This window comes from Bufo gargarizans, chromosome 1 (genome assembly GCF_014858855.1).
Source record: "Bufo gargarizans isolate SCDJY-AF-19 chromosome 1, ASM1485885v1, whole genome shotgun sequence".
Taxonomy (NCBI): Eukaryota; Metazoa; Chordata; class Amphibia; order Anura; family Bufonidae; genus Bufo; species Bufo gargarizans.
This window is the reverse complement of record NC_058080.1, coordinates 493,483,114-493,509,486: the sequence shown is the minus strand read 5'-3', so window position 1 is coordinate 493,509,486 and position 26,373 is coordinate 493,483,114. Positions and strand designations below refer to the sequence as shown.

General features: G+C 47.4%; 1 protein-coding gene across 11 annotated transcripts in view; it reads left to right on the top strand.

Annotated features, from left to right (window-relative positions):
* Positions 1 to 26,373, top strand: part of LOC122923369 — a 198,905-nt gene that overhangs the window by 104,180 nt on the left and 68,352 nt on the right. For all 11 annotated transcript variants that reach the window (XR_006387285.1, XR_006387288.1, XM_044274188.1 and 8 more), the window contains 2 exons: positions 4,446 to 4,497; positions 4,578 to 4,682. Coding sequence is in view for 9 of the 11 variants with exons in the window: in XM_044274188.1 (XP_044130123.1) it covers positions 4,446 to 4,497; positions 4,578 to 4,682 (157 nt within the window). In the remaining 2 variants the exon portion in view is untranslated. The remainder of the gene's footprint in view (positions 1 to 4,445; positions 4,498 to 4,577; positions 4,683 to 26,373) is intronic.

Genomic DNA, 26,373 nt, shown 5'->3' with positions numbered 1-26,373 from the left:
GCAGGGCTTTATTAACGGCAGAACTGTGTTCATGTCACCCACCAATTGAATAGACAGTTTTACAAAAAATAAGGTCCCAGTCACCTATGCAGAGCAGGGGTTTGTATACGGAAAAATTGGTAAATTGTCACCTGACAAGTAACAGCCGATTTTTTGCAATTTAGGTCCCTGTCACCTATGGAGAGCACGGGTTTATTCACGGCAAAAATGGTAAAATGTCACCCAAGAATGTAACAGACAAATTAGTGAAATGTATTACCTTGTCCACTAGGTAGAGCAGGGGCATATCACAGCCAGAAATTGGTGAATTTCACCCGACAATGTAACAGACAAATTAGTGAAATATATTATATCACAGCCAAAAATTAGTGAATTTCACCCGACAATGTAACAGACAAATTAGTGAAATTTATTAACCTGTCTACTAGGTAGAGCAGGGGTATATCACAACCCAAAATTTGGGATATGCAACCCAACAATGTATCAGACAAATTAGTGAAATGACTTAAAATAAAATAAAATACGTAAAAATTTAAAAACATTATCTTGATCTATGAGGTGGAGGTCCATATGGAGCAGGAGGTTGAGGAGGCGGTGGATGTAGCGGTGTAGGCGGAGGTAGCCAACACTGGTTTTTAGTTTTATTTATTTTTGGTTTAAATTAGGGTACACCCCAAAAGAGTGGAAAATATCAAAAATACAACTTTGAACAGCTTGAAACAAACAGGGCTCTTCCTAGATCTGGCCCCCCCACCAAACTAAGTAATGCGGGGACAAAAGCCTTGGTAAGAGCAGTGACCAAAAACCCAAAGGTCACTTTGGCTGAGCGCCAAAGATCCTGTGTGCAGATGGGAGAAACTTCCAGAAGTTCAACTATCACTGCAGCACTCCACCAATCTGGGTCCTGGCGGAGTGGACAGAAAGAAGCCTTTCCTCAGTAAAAGACATGTGAAAGCACCCCTACAGTTTGCAAAAAAAAAGAGCACCTTAAGGACTTTCAGACTATGAGAAACAAGATTCTTTGGTCTGGCAAAACAAAGACTAAACTTTTGGGCCTCAATACTAAGTGTTATGTCTGGAGAAAAACAGGCACTGCCCATCACCTGCCCAATACCAGCACCAACAGTGAAGCATGGTGGTGGCAGCATCATGCTATGGGGGTGTGTTTTAGTGGCTGGAACAGGGTTGAGGGGAAGCTGAATTGAGCAAAGTACAGAGATATTTTTAAAGGGGTTGTGTCACTTCAGCAAGTGCCAATAATCATGCAAAGAATGTTAATACAAGCAATACAACTAATGTGTTGTTATTATCCATATTTCTTCCTTTGCTGACTGGATTCATTTTTCCATCACATTATACACTGTTCGTTTCTACTGTTACAACCACCCTGCAATCCATCAGTGGTGGCCGTACTTGCACATTAAATTAAAAAGCTCTCTCTGGTGGCCAGGACCATGAGAGCTCACATAGGCTGGTGCTTTTTTCTGTAGTGTGCAAGCACGGCCACCACTGACGGTCCTGATCCAACCTGACAGAATTTGAGAGGATCCACAAAGAAGAGTGGCAGAACATCCCCAAATCCAGATGTACAAATCTTGTGGCCTCACACCCAAGAAGACTGGAGACTGTAATCGCTGCTAAAGGTGCTTCAACTGGGTACAGAGTAAAGTGTCTGAATACTTATCTCAATGCAAGTTTTTATTTTTTATTTTTATAAAAAAAGTCAGAAAGATTTTGACTATTGTGTTTTCACTTTGACATTGTCACGTACCGGGGACCAGACCAGCCCACCGCGTCACGTGACAAGGGTTGCCCAAGCCCTTTAGGCCGATTTACCTTACGCCCTCACACGCTGTTACGCCCTGCGCCAGGCCGTAACTCGAGCATAAATCCCCACATGAAGCCTGCAAGCAAACCCATGCAATAATACAAAACTTTTTCTGCCACCCCCTGCCCGTTATAAGGTCGATAGGACACCCCTGAGTGTTCCACTCGCAAGCAGACACACACACGATAGTAAACCTCACGGAACAACAACATTCAGCCTCAGAGTGCACACACACTCTTCATGGAGCTAACAGGTTCTTAAGGTTACAAGACAAACCATCAAACTTTTAGGTTTAATGTATGAAAACTGGACAGCACTTAGTAACAAAAAAAGATTAACGAGAGACATACATAAATGGCAAACAATTGTAAAATAAAAAGGAGAAAACATAGAAAGTTCTGATACTTAGCAGTTGGTTGGTAAAAGTCCTTTCCTCCCAGGAGATTTGGGGAGAGTAATAGCGCACCAACCAATTTGATTGGATCTCCCACTTTGTAACACCCAAATATCCCCGGGATTACATTTTTATGTCTTTCCTCAAGGGGCATGCCTGAGGGGGATTATCCCTCACACCTGTGACTCAGCCCCTCTGGGCTGAGCTTCATTACATGTGCAGCTTGCCCCCCTGGCCACCTAGGGAACAGGTGTGAAAATATCCAAAAGATATTTTCCCAGTTGCCCTGGTGAAGATACAGGTCCCAGCCCTTCTTGATAATTCATATCTCACCGTTCCGAGTCCTAGCGTATCAAACGAGACACCTCCAGGACGCCCGGAAGGTGAGATCCTTCTTTTAGGAAGATGAAGGAGAGTTAATACGCCATGTCTGGTGTCTATGTGATGCCCCCATCATACCAGAGGTGATGAGCTGGATTGTGGAAACATCCACCCCCTCCTGAACAAGTTATGAAGGACTACAAATTATTGTTCATTCTCTGGTTAGCAAGCCCCCTGCTGACAAAAGTGGCCAAAGAGTCTGCAGTCCCCTGTCCTGAAGTGGGATCAGCAAAGGGGCCCATCCTTGTTAGCATCTCTATGCTAACTATCTCCCGGGGAGCAGTTTGGCTGTTTCCCAGGTACGAGGCAGACAGCTCGACTCTCTCTATGCAGCCTTAAACCAATTCATAAATCAATTACCCCCAACATGCTGCTGGACTTGTAATTCAGAAGATGCAAATACATAAATACACACTGTATATATATGTAAATCACACCGGAATATGTTACACTACGACGTTTAACCATAAAACATCTAATATCGCTGCAAACATTATAATAACTAAGGATAAGGCGGCCATTATATGAAATTAGTGCCGAAGGATGAGGAAATTGTATTTATTTATTTTAGCACAAGGCTGCAACATAAAATGTAAAAGAAAGTGAAAAAGTCTGTAGCAGAATTCTCACTTAAAATGTGCCGTAAAACAGTCAAACATATAGTACACAATATTTACTAAATGTTAGATGATTTTTATTACCTTGCTAAATATGAGAGCGCTGCTTTCTCGAGTACAAAACTACATCAGATTTAGTAATGGTTCACCAATTTTTGCCAAAAATAATGGTTTAACTCGGACCGCAAGTGGCCCTTCAGGCAGTTGTCTGCTGCCTGTGATCAAGAGATGAGCATTTTGCCTCAAGGCAGTGGGCAGCTCCTCTCCCTGCCATTCAGCCTCATAGGCCTCAGGCCTCTAGGTCTTAAGCCAATGAGACAGTAGAATGCCACAAGAGGTCACGATGACCTTCTGCACTGGGTTTCAGGTGGACCCATGATGTGGTCACGAACTTCAGGACACCAGGACACCGGTGTCGTGACCACATCATCGTGCCGCCTGAGACCTGATGCAAGAGGCCACAGTGATGTCATTGCGACCTCCTGCACCCGGACACAGCTCCTCAGGCTACAGGCAGAAAACAGATGTCAGGTGAGTGTTTTTTTTTGTGGGCACTAATGCAGGCTGGAGCACTGGAGGGGCATTATCATTTATGGGGCACTACTGAGGGAATTAATACAGGGTGGAGCACTATAGGGGGGGTATGATACAGAGTCACTACTCAGGACTTTAATACAGGCTGAAGTACTACAACTGATAAAGGGGACACTATTGCATTACTGGGGGCATTAATATAGGCCAGAGTACTACATGGGGCACTGTATGGTGGTTTGCAGACAATAATAGGACATGCACAACTTTTTTGTGGAACGGAAATACGGAAACAGAATGCACACGGAGTATCTTCCGTTGTTTTTGCGGACCCATTAAAGTGAATGGTTTCGCATACGGTGCGCAAAAAAACCTGAACAGAAGCGGAAAGAAAATACATTCGTGTGCATGAGCCCTAAAATGAATAAGCAAATAGATGTAGATACGAAAATTACTAAGGCTCTGTTCACATCAGCATCGTTCTTTGGGGTTGTGTTATCCCACCAAGCATTGGGCAGAATACCATTGGTACCTTGACTACTGTACATATATGCGAAAGCTTTCTCAGGGTCATCTAGACCAATAGAAAATCGAAAACAACCACATGTTTTTTTTCTGATAAATTCGAAACTGTCAACATGTTGTCACTAAATGTACATGATATCATTTAGTAAAATACATTTTCTGATTCTAGATGTCATCGGAAGATTCACCGTATTCACCCTCCAGTAATGTATACAAGTCCGGTAATGAAAAATATCTTAGAAAATGTGAGTATTAAAATTAAAATGAGACCATTCATTAATCATGTGTGTCTCTAATGCAGTTAGCAGGTCCGATTTACCCTCATGTTCAGAGTCTGAGGAAGAGACTGAATTATCCTACAACTCCCCAACCCTGCTGTTGGAAATCAGCAGTTCATCGTCAAGTAGTGAGTAAAACACCTTGTATATTCTCGAAAGACTAGCTAGAAGGAGTGCAGGGGTGGTGGCCCGGGCCCACCACTAAAAACTGCATCAGTATTCTCATGACATCAATACAGTTGAAGCCTTGGTACTGGAGCCATGGGCTCCCTGCCTTACCTTTCTCTGTCTTGTAAGCCGCAAGCCACTTTAGCCAGGTGGCATAAAGGACACTGGGACACATGCACAGGCAGTGTGACAATGTCCCTGCATCACTCCTCCTGCTCCAAGATGTTAACTATGCAAAGACTTATTGCGCTCATCAGGGAGTTGAGGTAAGATGAGTGCAAGGTTTATTTTTTACTTCTGGTGGCAATTGTCTGTGGGACACAGCACAAGTGGTCATTTTTACTGTCTGCAGGGTATATAGGGGGCATAAATACTATGTTAGGGGATGTTCACATGGTGGATTTTGATGCCTGGTTATGGTGCAGTTTTTGGCGCTTCCTATGTTTTATAGCTTTCTATTCATCTGTATGAGAGAATCAGTGCGGATTCCCCACCAAGATAGGGCATGCTGCTTCTTTTTTCCATGCAGTTTTTTTTTGGGTGTGGAAAAAAGTTCTGCCTCCCATTGAAATGAATTCGAGGCTTTTTAGACATGTTTTTGGCACGGATTCCATGCAAAAAAAACACAAGAAAAACAGCACCAAAAGACATTGTGTGGAACACAAAGATGATATTGGTACTGTCTTAAGGGGAGTCTGTCCCCTCCATATGGCCATATACATTGCTTACATTGCCCTATAGCACACCTATACATGAATGTTATGGTACCTTTGTCTTTGTCTTTACACTTACAGAAGCTGGAAAAACGAACTTTGATTGATATGCAAATGAGCACCCGCAAGTGCCCAGGGGCGGCGTTCACTGTGTTGGTGCCCAGGCTGCCCTGCCTTTTTCCATTGTTCCCCCGCTCCAAGCCTCTGCATATGCCCGCCCTCCTATTCCCTTGCGTCATCCTAAGGTCTGGCCGAGATCCCGCGACTGTGCACTGACCGGAGCATGCGCACTGCGATGCCCATTGTGGGCATTGCATCGCTTTAACTACTGCGCATGTGCCGGAAAACGCCACATTGCCGATGGTTTTGCTCCGTTCGTCGGAGCATGCGCAGTAGTTAAAGCGATGCAAGTTAAGTCTCACTTTAAAGTAGTTAAAGGGAAAAAATCTTATCTAAGGAGCCGAAGTGGATATGGGGGATCTTTATAGGAGCTGCTCTGTAAAGATATAGAAGCTTCGGTAACACAGCCATTTTTATATTTGCTCTACCTATCAATGTCAGCGGTAAATTTTCCCAAGCTTCGAGTTTACGAGTAATATACTCCATAGTGGGGACTACATTGAGCCTATAGAACTGCCTGCTATCCCTGTGTACCTTAATCCCCAAGTAAACAAAACAATCCACTACCTTCAAACGTGAGACGACATTTGTCGCGCGACAGATAGGGCGCAACAGTTGTCGCGCGACATTTTGTTGCACTAATGTCGCACGACAATTTTTATAATGGCAGTGTATGGTGTCGCACTGCAACATGCAACATGTTGCGACTGCGACGTGACAGTCGCAACATGTCGCAATCCATCGCAGTCGCAGCATGTCGCATGTTGCAGTGCGATACCATAGACTGCCATTATAAAAATTGTCGCGCGACATTGGTGCAACAAAATGTCGCACGACAAATGTTGTCGTGTAGACCTAGCCTATATCTGCAGGATCCGTCTAATCTACCAAGCAAAGGCTAGATTTACTCCAATTAACCCTAAGGCCCGAATATTTCCCAAAGCCATCTATGGTATCTAGAAGAGCTTCCAAGGAGGGGCCAGTATCCGCCAGATACACTAGAAGATCATCAGCGTAGAGCGAAATCTTTTCCTGTATTCCCGCTATAGACCATCCCTCAATGAGTCCCGATCCATTAACTAGTTGAGTAAGGGGCTCCATAACCAGGGCAAATAACATAGGTGATAGGGGACACCCCTGCCTAGTACCTCTATGTAAACCAAAGGGGCGCGACAGATACCCATTAACCCTAACTCTTGCCATAGGGGCCCAGTATAGTAATTGTACCCACCTTATGAAAGACTGAGGGAAGCCCAGACAGCGCAATGTCTCCCATATAAAGTTCCACTCAACCGAGTCGAAAGCCTTCTCATTATCGAGAGAAGCAATCGCTTGAGTTCCCGCGTTATAATGTTACACCTGTAAATTAGTAAATAATCTTCTAAGATTAATATCAGTGGTCTTACCTGGCATAAAACCAGACTGATCAGGATCAATCACGGACAAAATTACATCCCTGAGACGTCTAGCGAGAACTTTAGCTAGGATTTTTGCATCCACATTCAAAAGGGAATTACCACAATAGTCGCCTCCATAAATGACGGGGGCAAACTGTTACACTCAAAAGCGTAGTTGAAGAGTTTCAGCAATCGCACGCTTTGCTTGTCTATATCTGCCTTGTACCATTCTACCGGGAAACCATCTGGACCAGGAGACTTCCCCACCGTCATGCTCTCTATCGCTGCCCTAACTTCCCCTACATCAATGGGAGCGTCCATAAAAGATCTATCTGCATGGGAAAGTGACGTAAGCTGAATGCTTTTCAAAAAACCCTGAATATCACCAGCTGTATAAGGTGTTTTGGAGGTACATAGGTCAGAATAATAACTGGCAAATTGAGTGCAAATATCCCATGGTTGGGAAAACTGAACACCCTCCGCATTAGTAATAAGAAAGACCACTGTCTGAGGATTTTCTGTTTTTGCTAAATAAGCCAACGCCCTCCCGTTTTTGTCCCCTTCCGAGAATACCACTTGCTTCTGATACATAAGCTTCTTCTGAGTATATTCCAACAAATGAAGATGATATCTCCTCTGGGCCTCCTCCCACGCCCCCCGGGTCTCCTGGCTAGGGCTTTGCGTATACTCATCCTCCCTGTTAGCAATCTCTTCCTCTATTTTAGTCCTAGTACTCACTAGTTCTTTCCTATGCGAGGCAATGTCATGTATAAATGTGCCACGCAGCACCCCCTTAAAGGCCTCCCATTCAACAGTAGGATTGGCTGACCCCTCATTAGAAGCCCAATACTCTGTCGCCCCCTCCATCCAGGGCCGCGCAGGCCACAGGTAAAACCTCGAGCCATCTAGCATTGAGACGCCACTGCCTATCCGGGGGTGCCAGTGGCATAGCCAAGATCACTAGTAACAGGGCATGATAAGAGATACCCCGCGGGAGGTATTCCACCTTAGACAGCCACGGCCATAACTCCCTATTAACAAACACTAAGTCTATGCGGGACAAGGTATCAAAAGAAGCCGAGTGACAGGAATATTGACGGTCACTTGGGTGAAGAAATCTCCATCCTTCAGTCAGAGCATGCGCATCAGCCCAATAGACTGCCAGCAAGCCTTTAACTTAAAGGGAACCTGTCACCGGGATTTTGTGTATAGAGCTGAGGACATGGGTTGCTAGATGGCCGCTAGCACATCTGCAATACCCAGTCCCCATAGATCTATAACCCCAAAAAATAAAATGTAATTCCCAAAATTATCCAAACATGAAGTAGACATATGGGGAATGTAAAGTAATCGTTAATTTCTAACGATAATTAGTTTTCCCTTAGTCCTAACAGCAGCACAGACGGGGTTAACTGTCCCCTGTGGACTGGTAGGACCGGCGGAATTTTTAATGAGCCCAAGAACCAATAACAAAGTTCCCACTCCCTCAAAAGGAGGGAACTACCCCCCAGCCACCGTGTTTTCAGCAAGCATACGTAATTAGGGTGGGAAATTTGTGTGCTGCTGTTAGGATTAAGGGAAAACAAATTATCGTTAGAAATTAACGATTCCCTTATGTCCTACCAGCAGCACAGACGGGGAGATCACAAGAAAAAAAACCCTAGGGAGGGCCTTCCTGCCTGGCAGAATTAAGAATAGTCTGCCCAAAGGCCAAAAACTCTGCAAACCTAGCACTAACTCTGTAGTGCGAGATAAAGGTCGAGTCAGAGCTCCAGGAAGCCGATTTACAGATCAACTCTAAGGGAAGATGATTTCTTTCTGCCACAGAGGTTGGAACGGCCCTAGTAGAATGGGCCCTAACAAACTCCGGAGGGTCCAAAGATTGAGACAGAAAGGACTCTCTAATGGCTTCTCTGATCCAGCGACTAATGGAAACTTTAGACGCTTTGCGGCCTTTAGATTTACCGGCAAACAGGATGAACAGATTCTCATCAATCCTGAACTCCTTGGACCTATCCACATAGGTCTGGAGGCATCTCGATATGTCCAGAGAATGTCTGACAGGAACATCGGAGGAGGCGGAAGAAAATAAAACTGGTAAAGAAATTACCTGGTTAATATTCTGAAAAGATAAAACCTTAGGTCTCAAGTAGGGTAAGAATCTTAAGAGGACTCGGTCCTGCAAAAAGGTGATATATGGATGCAGAGCTGTACCTTGGCGTTGAACCTGGTTGCCATGAGATCCACCTCCGGCAATCCCTATCTGAGGACTATCTGCTTGAAGATCTCCGGATGCAAAGACCACTCTATAGTCGGTAATCCGCGACTTAGACGATCTGCAATTATGTTGAGGGACCCTTGAATGTGGATGGCAGATAGATGGGATAGGTTCAACTCTGCCTACCGTAGAATTACTCGATCTCTGAAAGAAGGGGTAGGGATCTCGTACCCCCATGTTTGTTTATGTAAAGAACTGCAGTCATATTGTCTGACTGTACTCTCACCGCTTTGCCCCGGATCTGAGGGGCGAAGTGAAGGAGGGCTAGCCGAATAGCTTGCATCTCACGGAGATTGGAGGAGAGACGCCGCTCCATGGGAGACCAAGTTCCCCGAACTGTGGACCCATCTAGGTGAGCGCCCCAGCCTACTAGGGACGCATCTGTAGTCAATATGAGCCAAGATGGTTGGGTCATAGTCTTCCCTGCAGGGAGATGGAACCACCATCTCAGGGAATTCCGAGTTTCGGAGGATAGAGAGTATAGGGAATCTAGTCCTGTAGGGCTGCTGTCCCACCTGTTCAAAACATCTGTTTGAAGAGGGCGGAGGTGCCATAATGCCCAAGGGACTGTGTCCGCAGCCGCTGACATGAGCCCCAGCATCTTCATGAGAGTCCGAATGGATACTCGTCGTGGTACCGATAAGAACCTTGCCAGGTCTTGTACCCGGGTTTTCCTCTCTGGTGTCAACTGAAGGGACATCTCCACAGAGTCGATTATGAAACCTAGATACTGTATTGAAGTCGAAGGGCTCACATTCGATTTCTGCCAGTTGATGATCCACCCTAGGTGGAGCAGAAAGGAAATTGCCAGATGAAGATGGTGGGTCAGAACTGGTACGGTGGCCGCCAAAAGGAGCCAGTCGTCCAGGTAAGGGACAATGGTCAGTCATTGTCAGCGCTGCCACCACTGCTACCACCACCTTGGTGAAGATAAGGGGGGCGGATGAGATTCCAAAGGGAAGGGCGGCAAACTGAAAATGCCTGAGAACCCCAGAAATCTGGACCGCGATCCTGAGCTATTTCCGAGAAACGGGATGGATCGCAATATGGAGGTAAGCATCCCTGAGATCCAGAGTGGCCATCACATCTCCAAGTCTGAGGATGTGGCTGACTGACCTTATGGTTTCCATACGAAACCTTGGCCTTCTTATGAATCGATTGAGGAATCTCAAATCGATTATCATCCGGAGATCCCCTGTTTTCTTGGGAACCAGAAAAACTGGAGAATAGATCCCCAGGCCCTGCTCCCCTGCCGGAACTTCCTCCAGAGCCCCCTTTGAAATATAGTCCTGGATGTAGGATTCTAAAATCCTTTGTTTGGCAGGCTGAAAGCCTCGATTGATAACGAATCTTTCTTGGGGGAGAGAGACGAGATCTATAAGGTACCCGGAGGAAACGATGCTTAGAACCCAGGGATCCGCAATCTCCTGGGTCCAAACCTCCTTGAAATGGGAAAGACGTCCCCCCACAGGGATCTGGGGAGAGGGTACGGGAAAAGCCAGAGGCGTAACGGCAGGAACAGCAGGGGGAAACCAAGAGCCTCTGGGAGGCCCGTAGTCAGGAGGGATTGGCCTCCTTAGTGGGTCTGCGGGGGCGCCTCGAAGATCTTCGCTGCCCCCCCCAGTTTCTACGGGAAGTAGACTGCTGGCCCTGTCTGCCCCCCCCGATGCTGACTGGAGCGTCCTCGAAAGGGCTGTTGAGGAAGACTCTTGCCCTTTTTATCGGAGAGGCCCTCCATGATTTTGTCCAGCTCGGAACCAAAAAGCCGGTCGGGCTAAAACAGAAGCCCACACAAATTATATTTTGAGGCATTATCTGCCTTCCAGGGTTTCAGCCATAATGGTCTACGAGCTGCAGACTAAGCCCATGGTCTTGGTTGCGAGCTTTAGCTGTACTTGCGTAGTATCACATATAAAGTCCATCGCCAGATTCACCATTTTAAAGGCAGCCAGTATGTCATCACGGGATACACTCTGATCCACGTCGGTCTGGATCTGATTCAGCTTACTCCTCAAGAAGGACGACACTTTGGATGCTGCTATGGCAGTGGATGCTGAAACTGCTGCGGCTGAATAGCCTCTTCTTAGTGTGCACTCCGCCCTTCTATCAAGAGGGTCTTGCAGACTCGACCCATCATCTGCAGGCACCATAGTGCATATAGACAATTTGGCTATGGCCATGTCAACCCTGGGAATGGAACCCCACGATTCCACCAAGGGTTTCGCCATCGGGAACATCATCTTGAATTTGCGAGTCAAGACTGGTCCTTTCTCAGTTTTTTTCCATTCAGTACGCATGACTGAACGGAGGGTCTCATCCGCGTTAAAGACACGCTGTGCCCGACCGGCGGGATCGGAGGACTCCCCAACGTCAACATCATGGTCCCCCGACCATGTTTTTGAGTTTTTTCTGGAGGGAAAAAACATGAGGTTAATTCCTCGTCGAGGATGATGAGCCCACAGAAAAGACAGCGGGTCTCTCGCTTGGTGCGGTGACCTCCATAGGGGTTTGGGAGGGTCCCGGCAACCTCTCATTCAACAGCTTGACTACCCCTTAATTGAGTCATCCACATAACACCTAGCCCACTGATACATTTCCTGCATCGTGGGCTCAGTAGTGGTACGGGAACGGCAGCTGTCACATCTTGAATATGGGCAGTTGTCGTCCAGGGGGGTATTACACTCGAAACAGGCCAAGTGCTTGCGTTTGGCGGTGGATTTCCGCTGGTCTCGCGGAGAAGACATGACTGCGAAAAAAAGAGGAGGATTAAAAATCTTATTCAGCAATAAGAAAACAATACACCACCTTAAGAATAAGCCCACCAAACTGTAATGAAGCTCCGAAATTTCAGTATCCCAAGGAGAACTAGAAAATTCCTTCTCAGAGCAATAGGGCTCTGGAGGCTTGCTTAAATAGCTACGCAACCAGAGACTGAGTAAAGGCAAACGAGGGCTTATAAGGAGGCGTAAAGGTCCGCCCTAGGGCGGAACTATTGCTGGCCAATGAACCACAGTTAATGCAGCTGCCTACTTTCCCTCCTATATATATATTTTATTTTTTCCCCGGAGATGTCATCCCTCATTGAAACAGGGGATTTAATAATATCCAAAGAAAAAAGGTCATCTAATCCCCCCCCCCCCTTACAAGCAGTAAGCGCCGGCAGCGCTTCGCTGCCGTCGAGGAGGAGGCACACAGCAGTGATGTCGTTGGTGACGTCATCCAGGGAAGGCGCCGCCGGAATCCCTCAGCCGGCACCAGCAATAAGAGAGCGACGAGGGGACCGTCGCTGGAGATCCCCTGGGCAGGCAAAGCTAAAGCAGGTTAGAGGGGCACCATCGCATGCCAGACAGGAGGAGGGGGGGGGATAGAAGAAAAGGGCAATCGCAAAGCCCTAAAGATAAATAAATACGAGGGGAAAGATATATGCCATATCCCCCCAATTCTTTACTCCCCCCAAACAAAAATGAAAAAAAGGGGGAAGCTACACGCCAGTCCACCTGTCCAAAAGGACAGAAAAAAACACGGTGGCTGGGGGGTAGTTCCCTCCTTTTGAGGGAGTGGGAACTTTGTTATTGGTTCTTGAGCTCATTAAAAATTCCTACCAGTCCACAGGGGGCAGGTAACCCTGTCTGTGCTGCTGGTAGGATGTAAGGGAATAACTATTTTTTAGGTATTACTATGTATTATAGAAATAGAGAAATTGAAAATTAGAAATTTGAAAATTTTTCAACATTTTTGGCAAATTTGGTATTTGTTTATAAATAAAAATGAATTTTTGGGACTCCATTTTACCAGTGTCATGAAGTACAATATGTGACGAAAAAACTGTCTCAGAATGGCCTGAATAAGACTACTTTCACACCTGCGTTTAGGTGCGGATCTGTCTGGTATCTGCACAGACGGATCCGCACCTATAATGCAAACGCTTAGATCCGTTCAGAACGGATCCGTTTGCATTACCATGAACAAAAAAAATATGATAATGCATTGAAAGTCAATGGGGGACGGATCCGTTTGAAAATTGAGCCATATTGTGTCAACTTCAAACGGATCCGTCCCCATTGACTTACATTGTAAGTCTGGACGGATCCGTTTGCCTCCGCACGGCCAGGCGGACACCCGAACACTGCAAGCAGCGTTCGGGTGTCCGCCTGCTGAGCGGAGCGGAGGACAAACGGTGCCAGACTGATGCATTCTGAGCGGATCCGCATCCACTCAGAATGCATTAGGGCTGGACGGATCCGTTCGGGGCCGCTTGTGAGAGCCTTCAAACGGAACTCACAAGCGGAGCCCCGAACGCTAGTGTGAAAGTAGCCTAAGTCAAAGCGTTTTAAAGTTATCACAACATAAAGTGACACTGGTCAGATTTGCAAAATATGGCCTGGTCCTTAAAGGGATTCTGTCATCAGATTTGTGCCCTATAAGCTAAACATATGGCCATGTCGGTGCTAATAACATGAATCCTAAACTGCCCTTATTAAATCTGCTTGTGGCTCTATTAGCCCAAAAAACCTCGCCTACCTAAGGTGCCCAAGGGGTTTTATGTTAATCCATGGTGCCCGCCCGGACCCCTCGCCGTCTGGTGCCCAGCACCGCCTTCCTCACCTCAGCGCCGCCTCCTCAATCCACCCGTCCCTCTGCCAGATCCGGCGCCTGCGCACTAGGCTCAGCCTGATGCGCCGCGGACTCCTGGCAGCGGCTTCGTTGAGCGAAGTGCGCATGCGCCGGCCTGATGCGCCACAAGCAGGTTTAATAAGGGCAGTTTAGAATTCATGTTATTAGCACCGACATGGCCATATGTTTAGCTTATAGGGCACAAATCTGATGACAGAATCCCTTTAAGGTGAAATATGGCTGTGTCCTTAAGGAGTTAAAGGGGTGGCCAATATTAAAGGGGCGGGCACTGTGGAGGTCACTGTTAAATGGGTGGTCAATGTTAAAGGGGCGGGCACTGTGGAGGGCACTGTTAAAGGGGCAGGTACTGTGGAGGTCACTGTTAAAGGGGTGGACATTGTAAAGGTCACTGTTAAAGGGGTGGGCACTATTGAGGTCACTGTTAAAGGGGTGGTCACTATTAAAGGGACTGGCAATGTGGAGGTTATTGTTAAAGGTGCGGGCACTGTGGAGGTCACTATTAAAGGGGCGGCCACTATGAAGGTCACTGTTGCACTGTGCAGGTCAATGTTAACCACTTCAGCCCCGCTAGCTAAAACCCCCTTCATGACCAGGCCACTTTTTACACTTCTGCACTACACTACTTTCACCGTTTATCGCTCGGTCATGCAACTTACCACCCAAATGAATTTTACCTCCTTTTCTTCTCACTAATAGAGCTTTCATTTGGTGGTATTTCATTGCTGCTGACATTTTTTGTTATTAATCGAAATTTAACGATTTTTCAGCTGTAAAATTTTGCAAAAAAAACGACATCCATATATAAATTTTTCGCTAAATTTATTGTTCTACATGTCTTTGATAAAAAAAAATGTTTGGGCAAAATGGTTTGGGTAAAAGTTATAGCGTTTACAAACTATGGTACAAAAATGTGAATTTCCGCTTTTTAAAACAGCTCTGACTTTCTGAGCACCTGTCATGTTTCCTGAGGTTCTACAATGCCCAGACAGTAGAAAAACCCCACAAATGACCCCATTTCGGAAAGTAGACACCCTAAGGTATTCGCTGATGGGCATAGTGAGTTCATAGAGCTTTTTATTTTTTGTCACAAGTTAGCGGAAAATGATGATTTTATTTTAATTTTTTTTTTTCTTACAAAGTCTCATATTCCACTAACTTGCGACAAAAAATAAAAAATTCTAGGAACTCGCCATGCCCCTCACGGAATACCTTGGGGTGTCTTCTTTCCAAAATGGGGTCACTTGTGGCGTAGTTATACTGCCCTGGCAATTTAGGGGCCCAAATGTGTGAGAAGTACTTTGCAATCAAAATGTGTAAAAAATGGCCTGCGAAATCCGAAAGGTGCACTTTGGAATATGTGCCCCTTTGCCCACCTTGGCTGCAAAAAAGTGTCACACATCTGGTATCGCCGTACTCAGGAGAAGTTGGGGAATGTGTTTTGGGGTGTCATTTTACATATACCCATGCTGGGTGAGAGAAATATCTTGGCAAAAGACAACTTTTCCAATTTTTTTATACAAAGTTGGCATTTGACCAAGATATTTTTCTCACCCAGCATGGGTATATGTAAAATGACACCCCAAAACACATTACCCAACCTCTCCTAAGTACGGCGATACCAGATGTGTGACACTTTTTTGCAGCCAAGGTGGGCAAAGGGGCACATATTCCAAAGTGCACCTTTCGGATTTCGCAGGCCATTTTTTACAGATTTTGATTGCAAAGTTCTTCTCACACATTTGGGCCCCTAAATTGCCAGGGCAGTATAACTACGCCACAAGTGACCCCATTTTGGAAAGAAGACACCCCAAGGTATTCCGTGAGGGGCATGTCGAGTTCCTAGAATTTTTTTTTTTTTGTCGCAAGTTAGTGGAATATGAGACTTTGTAAGGAAAAAAGAAAAAAAAAGAAAAATCATCATTTTCCGCTAACTTGTGACAAAAAATAAAAAATTCTAGGAACTCGCCGTGCCCCTCACGGAATACCTTGGGGTGTCTTCTTTACAAAATGGGGTCACTTGTGGCGTAGTTATACTGCCCTGGCAATTTAGGGGCCCATATGTGTGAGAAGTACCTTGCAATCAAAATCTGTAAAAAATGGCCTGTGAAATCCGAAAGGTGCTCTTTGGAATATATGCCCCTTTGCCCACCTTGGCTGCAAAAAAGTGTCACACATGTGGTATCGCCGTACTCAGGAGAAGTTGGGCAATGTGTTTTGGGGTGTCATTTCACATATAACCATGCTGGGTGAGAGAAATATCTTGGCAAAGATAACTTTTCCCATTTTTTTATACAAAGTTGGCATTTGACCAAGATATTTTTCTCACCCAACATGGGTATATGTAAAATGACACCCCAAAACACATTGCCCAACTTCTCCTGAGTACGGCGATACCAGATGTGTGACACTTTTTTGCAGCCTAGATGCGCAAAGGTGCCCAAATTCCTTTTAGGAGGGCATTTTTAGACATTTGGATCCCAGACTTCTTCTCACACTTTCGGGCCCCTAAAAAGCCAGGGCAGTATAAATACCCCACATGTGACCCCACTTTGGAAAGAAGACACCCCAAGGTATTCAATGAGGGGCATGGCGAGTTCATAGAAATTTTTTTTTTTTTGCATAAGTTAGCGGAAATTGATTTTTTTTGTTTTTTTCTCACAAAGTCTCACTTTCCGCTAACTTAGGACAAAAATTTCAATCTTTCATGGACTCAATATGCCCCTCACGGAATACCTTGGGGTGTCTTCTTTCCGAAATGGGGTCACATGTGGGGTATTTATACTGCCCTGGCTTTTTAGGGGCCCTAAAGCGTGACAAGAAGTCTGGAATATAAATGTCTAAAAATGTTTACGCATTTGGATTCCGTGAGGGGTATGGCGAGTTCATGTGAGATTTTATTTTTTGACACAAGTTAGTGGAATATGAGACTTTGTAAGAAAAAACAAACCAAAAAAATATATATATTTCCGCTAACTTGGGCCAAACAAACTGTCTGAATGGAGCCTTACAGGGGGGGGTGATCAATGACAGGGGGGGGTGATCACCCATATAGACTCCCTGATCACCCCCTGTCATTGATCACCCCCCTGGTAAGGCTCCATTCAGACGTCCGTATGATTTTTACGGATCCATGGATCGGATCCGCAAAACACATGCGGACGTCTGAATGGAGCCTTACAGGGGGGTGATCAATGACAGGGGGTGATCAGGGTGATCACCCCCCTGTCATTGATCACCCCCCCTGTAAGGCTCCATTCAGACGTCCGTATGATTTTTACGGATCCATGGATACATGGATCGGAACCGCAAAACACATGCGGACGTCTGAATGGAGCCTTACAGGGGGGTGATCAATGACAGGGGGTGATCAGGCAGTGTATATGGGTGATCACCCGCCTGTCATTGATCACCCCCCTGTAAGGCTCCATTCAGACGTCCGCATGTGTTTTGCGGATCCGATCTATGTATCCATGGATCCGTAAAAATCATACGGACGTCTGAATGGAGCCTTACAGGGGGGTGATCAATGACAGGGGGTGATCAGGGAGTGTATATGGGTGATCACCCCCCTGTAAGGCTCCATTCAGACGTCCGTATGATTTTTACGGATCCATGGATACATGGATCGGATCCGCAAAACACATGCGGACGTCTGAATGGAGCCTTAAAGGGGGGTGATCAATGACAGGGGGTGATCAGGGTGATCACCCCCCTGTCACTGATCACCCCCCCTGTAAGGCTCCATTCAGACGTCCGTATGATTTTTACGGATCCATGGATACATGGATCGGATCCGCAAAACACATGCGGACGTCTGAATGGAGCCTTACAGGGGGGTGATCAATGACAGGGGGTGATCAGGGTGATCACCCCCCTGTCATTGATCACCCCCCCTGTAAGGCTCCATTCAGACGTCCGTATGATTTTTACGGATCCATGGATACATGGATCGGATCCGCAAAACACATGCGGACGTCTGAATGGAGCCTTACAGGGGGGTGATCAATGACAGGGGGTGATCAGGGTGATCACCCCCCTGTCATTGATCACCACCCCTGTAAGGCTTCATTCAGACGTCCGTATGATTTTTACGGATCCATGGATACATGGATCGGATCCGCAAAACACATGCGGACGTCTGAATGGAGCCTTACAGGGGGGTGATCAATGACAGGGGGTGATCAGGGAGTGTATATGGGTGATCACCCGCCTGTCATTGATCACCCCCCTGTAAGGCTCCATTCAGACGTCCGCATGTGTTTTGCGGATCCGATCCATGTATCCATGGATCCGTAAAAATCATACGGACGTCTGAATGGAGCCTTACAGGGGGGTGATCAATGACAGGGGGTGATCAGGGAGTGTATATGGGTGATCACCCCCCTGTAAGGCTCCATTCAGACGTCCGTATGATTTTTACGGATCCATGGATACATGGATCGGATCCGCAAAACACATGCGGACGTCTGAATGGAGCCTTACAGGGGGGTGATCAATGACAGGGGGTGATCAGGGTGATCACCCCCCTGTCATTGATCACCCCCCCTGTAAGGCTCCATTCAGACATCCGTATGATTTTTACGGATCCATGGATACATGGATCGGAACCGCAAAACACATGCGGACGTCTGAATGGAGCCTTACAGGGGGGTGATCAATGACAGGGGGTGATCAGGGAGTGTATATGGGTGATCACCCGCCTGTCATTGATCACCCCCCTGTAAGGCTCCATTCAGACGTCCGCATGTGTTTTGCGGATCCGATCCATGTATCCATGGATCCGTAAAAATCATACGGACGTCTGAATGGAGCCTTACAGGGGGGTGATCAATGACAGGGGGTGATCAGGGAGTGTATATGGGTGATCACCCCCCTGTCATTGATCACCCCCCTGTAAGGCTCCATTCAGACGTCCGTATGATTTTTACGGATCCATGGATACATGGATCGGATCCGCAAAACACATGCGGACGTCTGAATGGAGCCTTACAGGGGGGTGATCAATGACAGGGGGTGATCAGGGTGATCACCCCCCTGTCATTGATCACCCCCCCTGTAAGGCTCCATTCAGACGTCCGTATGATTTTTACGGATCCATGGATACATAGATCGGAACCGCAAAACACATGCGGACGTCTGAATGGAGCCTTACAGGGGGGTGATCAATGACAGGGGGTGATCAGGGAGTGTATATGGGTGATCACCCGCCTGTCATTGATCACCCCCCTGTAAGGCTCCATTCAGACGTCCGCATGTGTTTTGCGGATCCGATCCATGTATCCATGGATCCGTAAAAATCATACGGACGTCTGAATGGAGCCTTACAGGGGGGTGATCAATGACAGGGGGTGATCAGGGAGTGTATATGGGTGATCACCCCCCTGTAAGGCTCCATTCAGACGTCCGTATGATTTTTACGGATCCATGGATACATGGATCGGATCCGCAAAACACATGCGGACGTCTGAATGGAGCCTTACAGGGGGGTGATCAATGACAGGGGGTGATCAGGGTGATCACCCCCCCTGTAAGGCTCCATTCAGACGTCCGTATGATTTTTACGGATCCATGGATACATGGATCGGATCCGCAAAACACATGCGGACGTCTGAATGGAGCCTTACAGGGGGGTGATCAATGACAGGGGGTGATCAGGGTGATCACCCCCCTGTCATTGATCACCCCCCCTGTAAGGCTCCATTCAGACGTCCGTATGATTTTTACGGATCCATGGATACATGGATCGGATCCGCAAAACACATGCGGACGTCTGAATGGAGCCTTACAGGGGGGTGATCAATGACAGGGGGTGATCAGGGTGATCACCCCCCTGTCATTGATCACCCCCCCTGTAAGGCTTCATTCAGACGTCCGTATGATTTTTACGGATCCATGGATACATGGATCGGATCCGCAAAACACATGCGGACGTCTGAATGGAGCCTTACAGGGGGGTGATCAATGACAGGGGGTGATCAGGGAGTGTATATGGGTGATCACCCGCCTGTCATTGATCACCCCCCTGTAAGGCTCCATTCAGACGTCCGCATGTGTTTTGCGGATCCGATCCATGTATCCATGGATCCGTAAAAATCATACGGACGTCTGAATGGAGCCTTACAGGGGGGTGATCAATGACAGGGGGTGATCAGGGAGTGTATATGGGTGATCACCCCCCTGTAAGGCTCCATTCAGACGTCCGTATGATGTTTACGGATCCATGGATACATGGATCGGATCCGCAAAACACATGCGGACGTCTGAATGGAGCCTTACAGGGGGGGTGAGCAATGACAGGGGGGTGATCAATGACAGGGGGTGATCAGGGAGTGTATATGGGTGATCACCCGCCTGTCATTGATCACCCCCCTGTAAGGCTCCATTCAGACGTCCGCATGTGTTTTGCGGATCCGATCCATGTATCCGTGGATCCGTAAAAATCATACGGACGTCTGAACGGAGCCTGACAGGGGGGTGATCAATGACAGGGGGGTGATCAATGACAGGGGGGGGTGATCAGGGAGTTTATATGGGGTGATCATGGGTGATCAGGGGTTAATAAGGGGTTAATAAGTGAGGGGGGGGGTGTAGTGTAGTGTGGTGTTTGGTGCGACTTTACTGACCTACCTGTGTCCTCTGGTGGTCGATCCCCACAAAAGGGACCACCAGAGGACCAGGTAGCAGGTATATTAGACGCTGTTATCAAAACAGCGTCTAATATACCTGTTAGGGGTTAAAAAAATCAGATCTCCAGCCTGCCAGCGAGCGATCGCCGCTGGCAGGCTGGAGATCCACTCGCTTACCTTCCGTTCCTGTGAGCGCGCGCGCCTGTGAGCGCGCGCGCCTGTGTGCGCGCGTTCACAGGAAATCCCGGCCCTCGCGAGATGACGCGTATATGCGTCGTCGTGCGCAGGGCTGCCGCCTCCGGACCGCACATCTGCGTTAGGCGGTCCGGAGGCGGTTAAAGATGCGGTCACTGTGGAGATCAATGTTAAAGGGGCGGCGACTGTGGAGGTCAATGTTAAAGGGGCGGGCACTGTAGAGGTCACTGTTATGGGGGATACAGTTGATATATTTTTACAACACATGGAAACATGTGAAATGAAATAGATTAAATATACCCTTGTGAAGCCGGGTCCTTCTGCTAGTGTATATGTGTGTGTATATATATATATATATATATATATATATATATATTTAAGGAAACGGACAGCACTTCCAATAGAAAACCGTAATTTATTCAGCCCAAGTTGCACAGTGAGGCAATGTTTTGGCTCGGACACAGAGCCTTTCTCAGGCATAAACCATAAGTGCAATACAGAGTATAAATAGACAAACATGATTAGGGGGTGGAGCAATCAATCAACATAATCATTACAATATAAGGGCTCTTTCACACTTGCGTTGTCCGGATCCGGCATGTACTCCACTTGCCGGAATTACACGCCGGATCCGGAAAAACGCAAGTGAACTGAAAGCATTTGAAGACGGATCCGTCTTCAAAATGCTTTCAGTGTTACTATGGCAGCCAGGACGCTATTAAAGTCCTGGTTGCCATAGTAGTAGTGGGGAGCGGGGGAGCAGCATACTTACAGTCCGTGCGGCTTCCGGGGCGCTCCAGAATGACGTCAGAGCGCCCCATGCGCATGGATGACGTGATCCATGCGAGCACGTCATCCATGTGCGTGGGGCGCCCTGACGTCACTCTGGAGCGCCCCGGGAGCCGCACGGATGGTAAGTATACTGGTCCCCGCTCCCCACTACACTTTACCATGGCTGCCAGGACTTTAGCGTCCCGGCAGCCATGGTAACCATTCAGAAAAAGCTAAACGTCGCATCCGGCAATGCGCCCGAAACGACATTTAGCTTAAGGCCGGATCCGGATTAATGCCTTTCAATGGGCATTCATTCCGGATCCGGCCTTGCGGCAAGTGTTCAGGATTTTTGGCCGGAGCAAAAAGCGCAGCATGCTGCGGTATTTTCTCCGCCCAAAAAACGTTCCGGTCCGGAACTGAAGACATCCCGATGCATCCTGAACGGATTTCTCTCCATTCAGAATGCATTAGGATAAAAACTGATCAGGATTCTTCCGGCATAGAGTCCCTACGACGGAACTCTATGCCGGAAGAAAAGAACGCAAGTGTGAAAGAACCCTAAGTATAATAAAATAGTGAGTACAATGTGAAATAACATGATACAGTGTATAACAATGAAAAGGATGACTATAAAAAGCATGATTACATGTGAATTACAAAAATTGATAATAATAAAGTGTAAACAATGAATAAAATCCATAAATGACACCAATACATGTCAGCTGCTGTGTATCATGATAATTAGATTAAAATATGAACAGGTGGAGCAAAGGATAAGATCAGTAACATACCACACAGACCCATCGTAAATCCACATGCGGTCAATGGCCAAACTCGGCGTGTGACAACTAGCCGTGCGCAAGTGCAGCACGCCAGACCTGCAGGGTATTGCGAAGTGAGGTCACGGTTATGGGCAATCGAGGGTTACTCACTGTTTGTAGGAGAACCCTGGGCAGGCATTCGGCAGTGAAAGAGAGGCTGGCACAAAGTTCTTCTGGGGCACACTCTGTATGTTGGGACCAGGCCTGATGGTGGATGAGGTGACCTGGATGTTGCAGGTGTTTTGAGTGCCTGGAGCAAGGTCCCTTTAAGGATCATAACGCCAGTGCCTGTAACGGTGGCGCACCGGTTTCCAGTAGCAATAAGTGAGGTACGCAGATGGTATAGTGAACCAAACGTTGTTTTACTTATAACAGTCCAACTTTGTACATCAAGATGGTAATGCAGTCCCTTATGTCATATGCTTCGCAAGCAGGCTTATTTAAATAATGGCAGGTATAATCTTGCAAGATACTCGGAGGGTAATAATAATGCACACACTCAGACCAGGCTGTACCTTCTCCTCAGAAATAGTGTACACTGTTCTTTAGAACTCCTGGCTGGCTTTCTATCCCAAGGCCCAGACGCCTAAATGCTGTCTTTTATCCTTGGCAAATAATCTTCCTCCCGTATTGACCCTTGCACTGTCTTTATAGGTCCTCTGCCCATAAACTTACTTATCTTAGCTGGATACTCTGGCTCTGCTTGGTTGGAGGGTACTGCAGGTTTCTCCCAGGAGGCATATCTCTTCTACTGGGGTTGATTCTTCTGAGCTAACATAGGCTCATTAACTGCAGGCAGGCTAGGATCCTTCCACTAGCCTCCTGGTGGCAACTAGAAGCCTGGACTATCTAGCTGCATGTCAGGAGGAGGCCCTCAGTTTGTCTCTGGCTGGTGCCTTCTCACTTCTGTCTCCACAGATTCCTGACTACAGACTAACTCCTCCCTGTCTGGGCCTGAACATTTATACTAGGGGCTCTCTATCTCCCTCTAGTGTCTAGGATGCTACACTACACCCCAATAGGCCTGCTATACATGTCACAGGGGAACAATACATATCAAAACACATAGAAAATACATTAAAATGCATAGTTAAATATAATGCCACTGTCCCTTAGGAGTAGGAGCAACACGTGACCCAATTGACCCTTGTGTAGTGCCCACTCCTACCTAGTGGGACACTACATACCCCCATGCTACAACGTTGCCCGTCCTCGGCGCAACATAAAAGGGGCCCTGCCCAGCTGGAGACTGCACCTGAAAGAGAACAATAATGCAAAGCAGGAATATACATCTACATTTGCAAATACATATGTGTATACATCAGGCAGTTCCACTGGCTTAGGAACAATTCGGTGAAAAGGGGCGTCGTTCTCTTCTCTCAGGATAGCACAAGGGAACAGGGGGAGCTGACCTGGTGCAGCGTATCAAGGATACCAGGATTAGTCCATTATAAAAGTTTAAGTGCAAATTGTCCATAATTAAACACAGTAGTCCCATAGAAAATGCAGAACCAAATAAATTCTTGGAGGCTCAAAGAATAAAAATGAGTCTGTACCCAGGTTTCCTTCGTAAATAGTTAAAGCAAGTGATAAATACCGGAGGATTGCAAATATAGTGCAGCAGATCAGCATCTCAGAGGCCCACATACGTTAGAGTCATCTCTGGGCACATTTCCTTGAAGTTGCAAAATCTCAGAGGCCCACATGTATTAGAGCAGTGGTGCCCAACCTACGGCCCACAGGCCAAATACGGCCCGCGAAGCTGTGTCATGCGGCCCGTGCAGTGCCGCCGGCATCAGGCAGCAAACTATGTGTGAGCGCTCATCTCGGCCGGCCATTGCCATTCAGTGAATCATTAACTGAATGGCTCAGGCGGGATGAGCACAGCCAGCAGTGACAGACAGAGGAGGGGAGGTCACGTGGGCAGAGCCGCAGCAGGGGGATCAGCCTATGAAGTAGCGTGTGTGCACTGAGTCAGGAAGTGTGCGCACCTATCTCACTCACTTCTGTGCTTGCCGCCGGCCGCAGCTCACCCTCCTCCAGGTAGGAAAAAACTTTCCATTTTTGCAGCCACTCGCTTGATCCAGCTCCTCTCTAGTCCTCCTGAAAACTGCTGTCGCCCAGCGCAGCGTGGAAGCGTTCTAGATTTTCAAGTTCTTTAATGGTCTTCTCCCGGCGAGGCAGCTCAGGTGAGGGATACGGGTTCACCCACTTTTCCACCACTGTTGGTTGCCAGAAGACGTTCAGGCCTATGAAGGAGCCCCGCTCCTGAAAGGTGTTGTGGGCCGGTTCTGGAGAGAACTCAGGTTCGCGCTCGCAGCCAGTGAAATCATTGTCTTCTTCCCAGTCCTCCGGTTTCTTTTTAGGACGGGTCACAGCGGTGGCGTAGGGGCCTCACAGGCCCTCAGCAGGGGTAAATTCTACCTCTTTTCCCTCGCGGATATTATGCATATGTTTCAGGAGGTAGCTCCGCTTGACGGATATACGATTTACATAGAGATCCCTGCCGGTAGTATAGTCTTTGATGAAGCCGAAGCCTCGATCTTTGTCAAAGGCCACGACCAACCCCATTCTCCTTTCCAGACGGGGTTGGTTGTCGGTGTGGCGCTCATACACATTTTTCGCCAACTCTTCAAAGTAGATTTTTGTTCGAGTGGTCTTTTTAATTGCGGCCTCCCGTACTTCTGCCATTAACGCCGACCATTGCATCGAGGGCCTGACAATGTCTCTCCATGACCCGAAGTAGGGCTCAGACTGGGCTCCAAGCGGCAGGCAGGTGGGTCTCTCCAGTCCCGCAGTGTAGGCCGGTGGAGCGTCTTCTTGCTCCTTAGTAGCAGAGTCCATTTTTAATCCGGTAGGTGCTGACAACAGTTCAAAGCAGTCTTCACTCGCCAACATGCTCGATCCTTCTCTGGAGAGCAACAGGGCGGCACCCAATATTTCGCCTGCGACCTCCAACTGCTCCGGGAGGCCGCCCCCCGGGTGCTCCAACATGGGGAGGCGGAGTCCATCTCAGCAGACATGCAAATGTCCAGACAGGGCGGTGGCGCGGACATATAGCCTTTCCTGCACTTTTCAGCAGAAGGCGCCAATTTTTCCCGCCAGTAAAGTATGAAGATGACGCAGCAATAATAAATCCAGTCAGTTTCTTCAGGCGGCCATCTTTGAGCAGAAAACGCTGTCTTTTCACTGACAGCAAGCAGTGGCTAAATAAGCAGCAAACAGTCCATGCAATATACAGTTTTCACACCGCAAATTATTACAGTTCTTTGGCCCAGCAATTTCAAATAAACAATTAGGGCTTGTCACTTTAAGGGCAAATAATGGCGCACAGTTTATAGTCCGCAATGGCGCAGGAATGATCGTATCCTGTTTGTGACGCCAAATTATGCAGCACGCCAGACCTGCAGGGTATTGCGAAGTGAGGTCACGGTTATGGGCAATCGAGGGTTACTCACTGTTTGTAGGAGAACCCTGGGCAGGCATGCGGCAGTGAAGGAGAGGCTGGCACAAAGTTCCTCTGGGGCACACTCTGTATGTTGGGACCAGGCCTGATGGTGGATGAGGTGCCCTGGATGTTGCAGGTGTTTTGAGTGCCTGGAGCAAGGTCCCTTTAAGGATCGTGACGCCAGTGCCTGTAACGGTGGCGCACCGGTTTCCAGTAGTAATAAGTGAGGTACGCAGATGGTATGGTGAACCAAACGTTGCTTTATTTATAACAGTCCAACTTTGTACATCAAGATGGTAATACAGTCCCTTATGTCATATGCTTCACAAGCAGGCTTATTTAAATACTGGCAGGTATAATCTTGCACGATACTTGGAGGGTAATAATAATGCACACACTCAGACCAGGCTGTACCTTCTCCTCAGAAATAGTGTACACTGTTCCCTTTGAACTCCTGGCTGGCTTTCTATCCCAAGGCCCGTATGCCTAAATGCTGGCTTTTATCCTTGGCAAATAATCTTCCTCCCGTACTGCAGGTTTCTCCCAGGAGGCTCATCTCTTCTACTGGGGTTGATTCTTGCATAAAAAACACTATGGCCCAGATTCAGGTAGATTTGCCCATTACTTACACCTGAGCCGCTCAG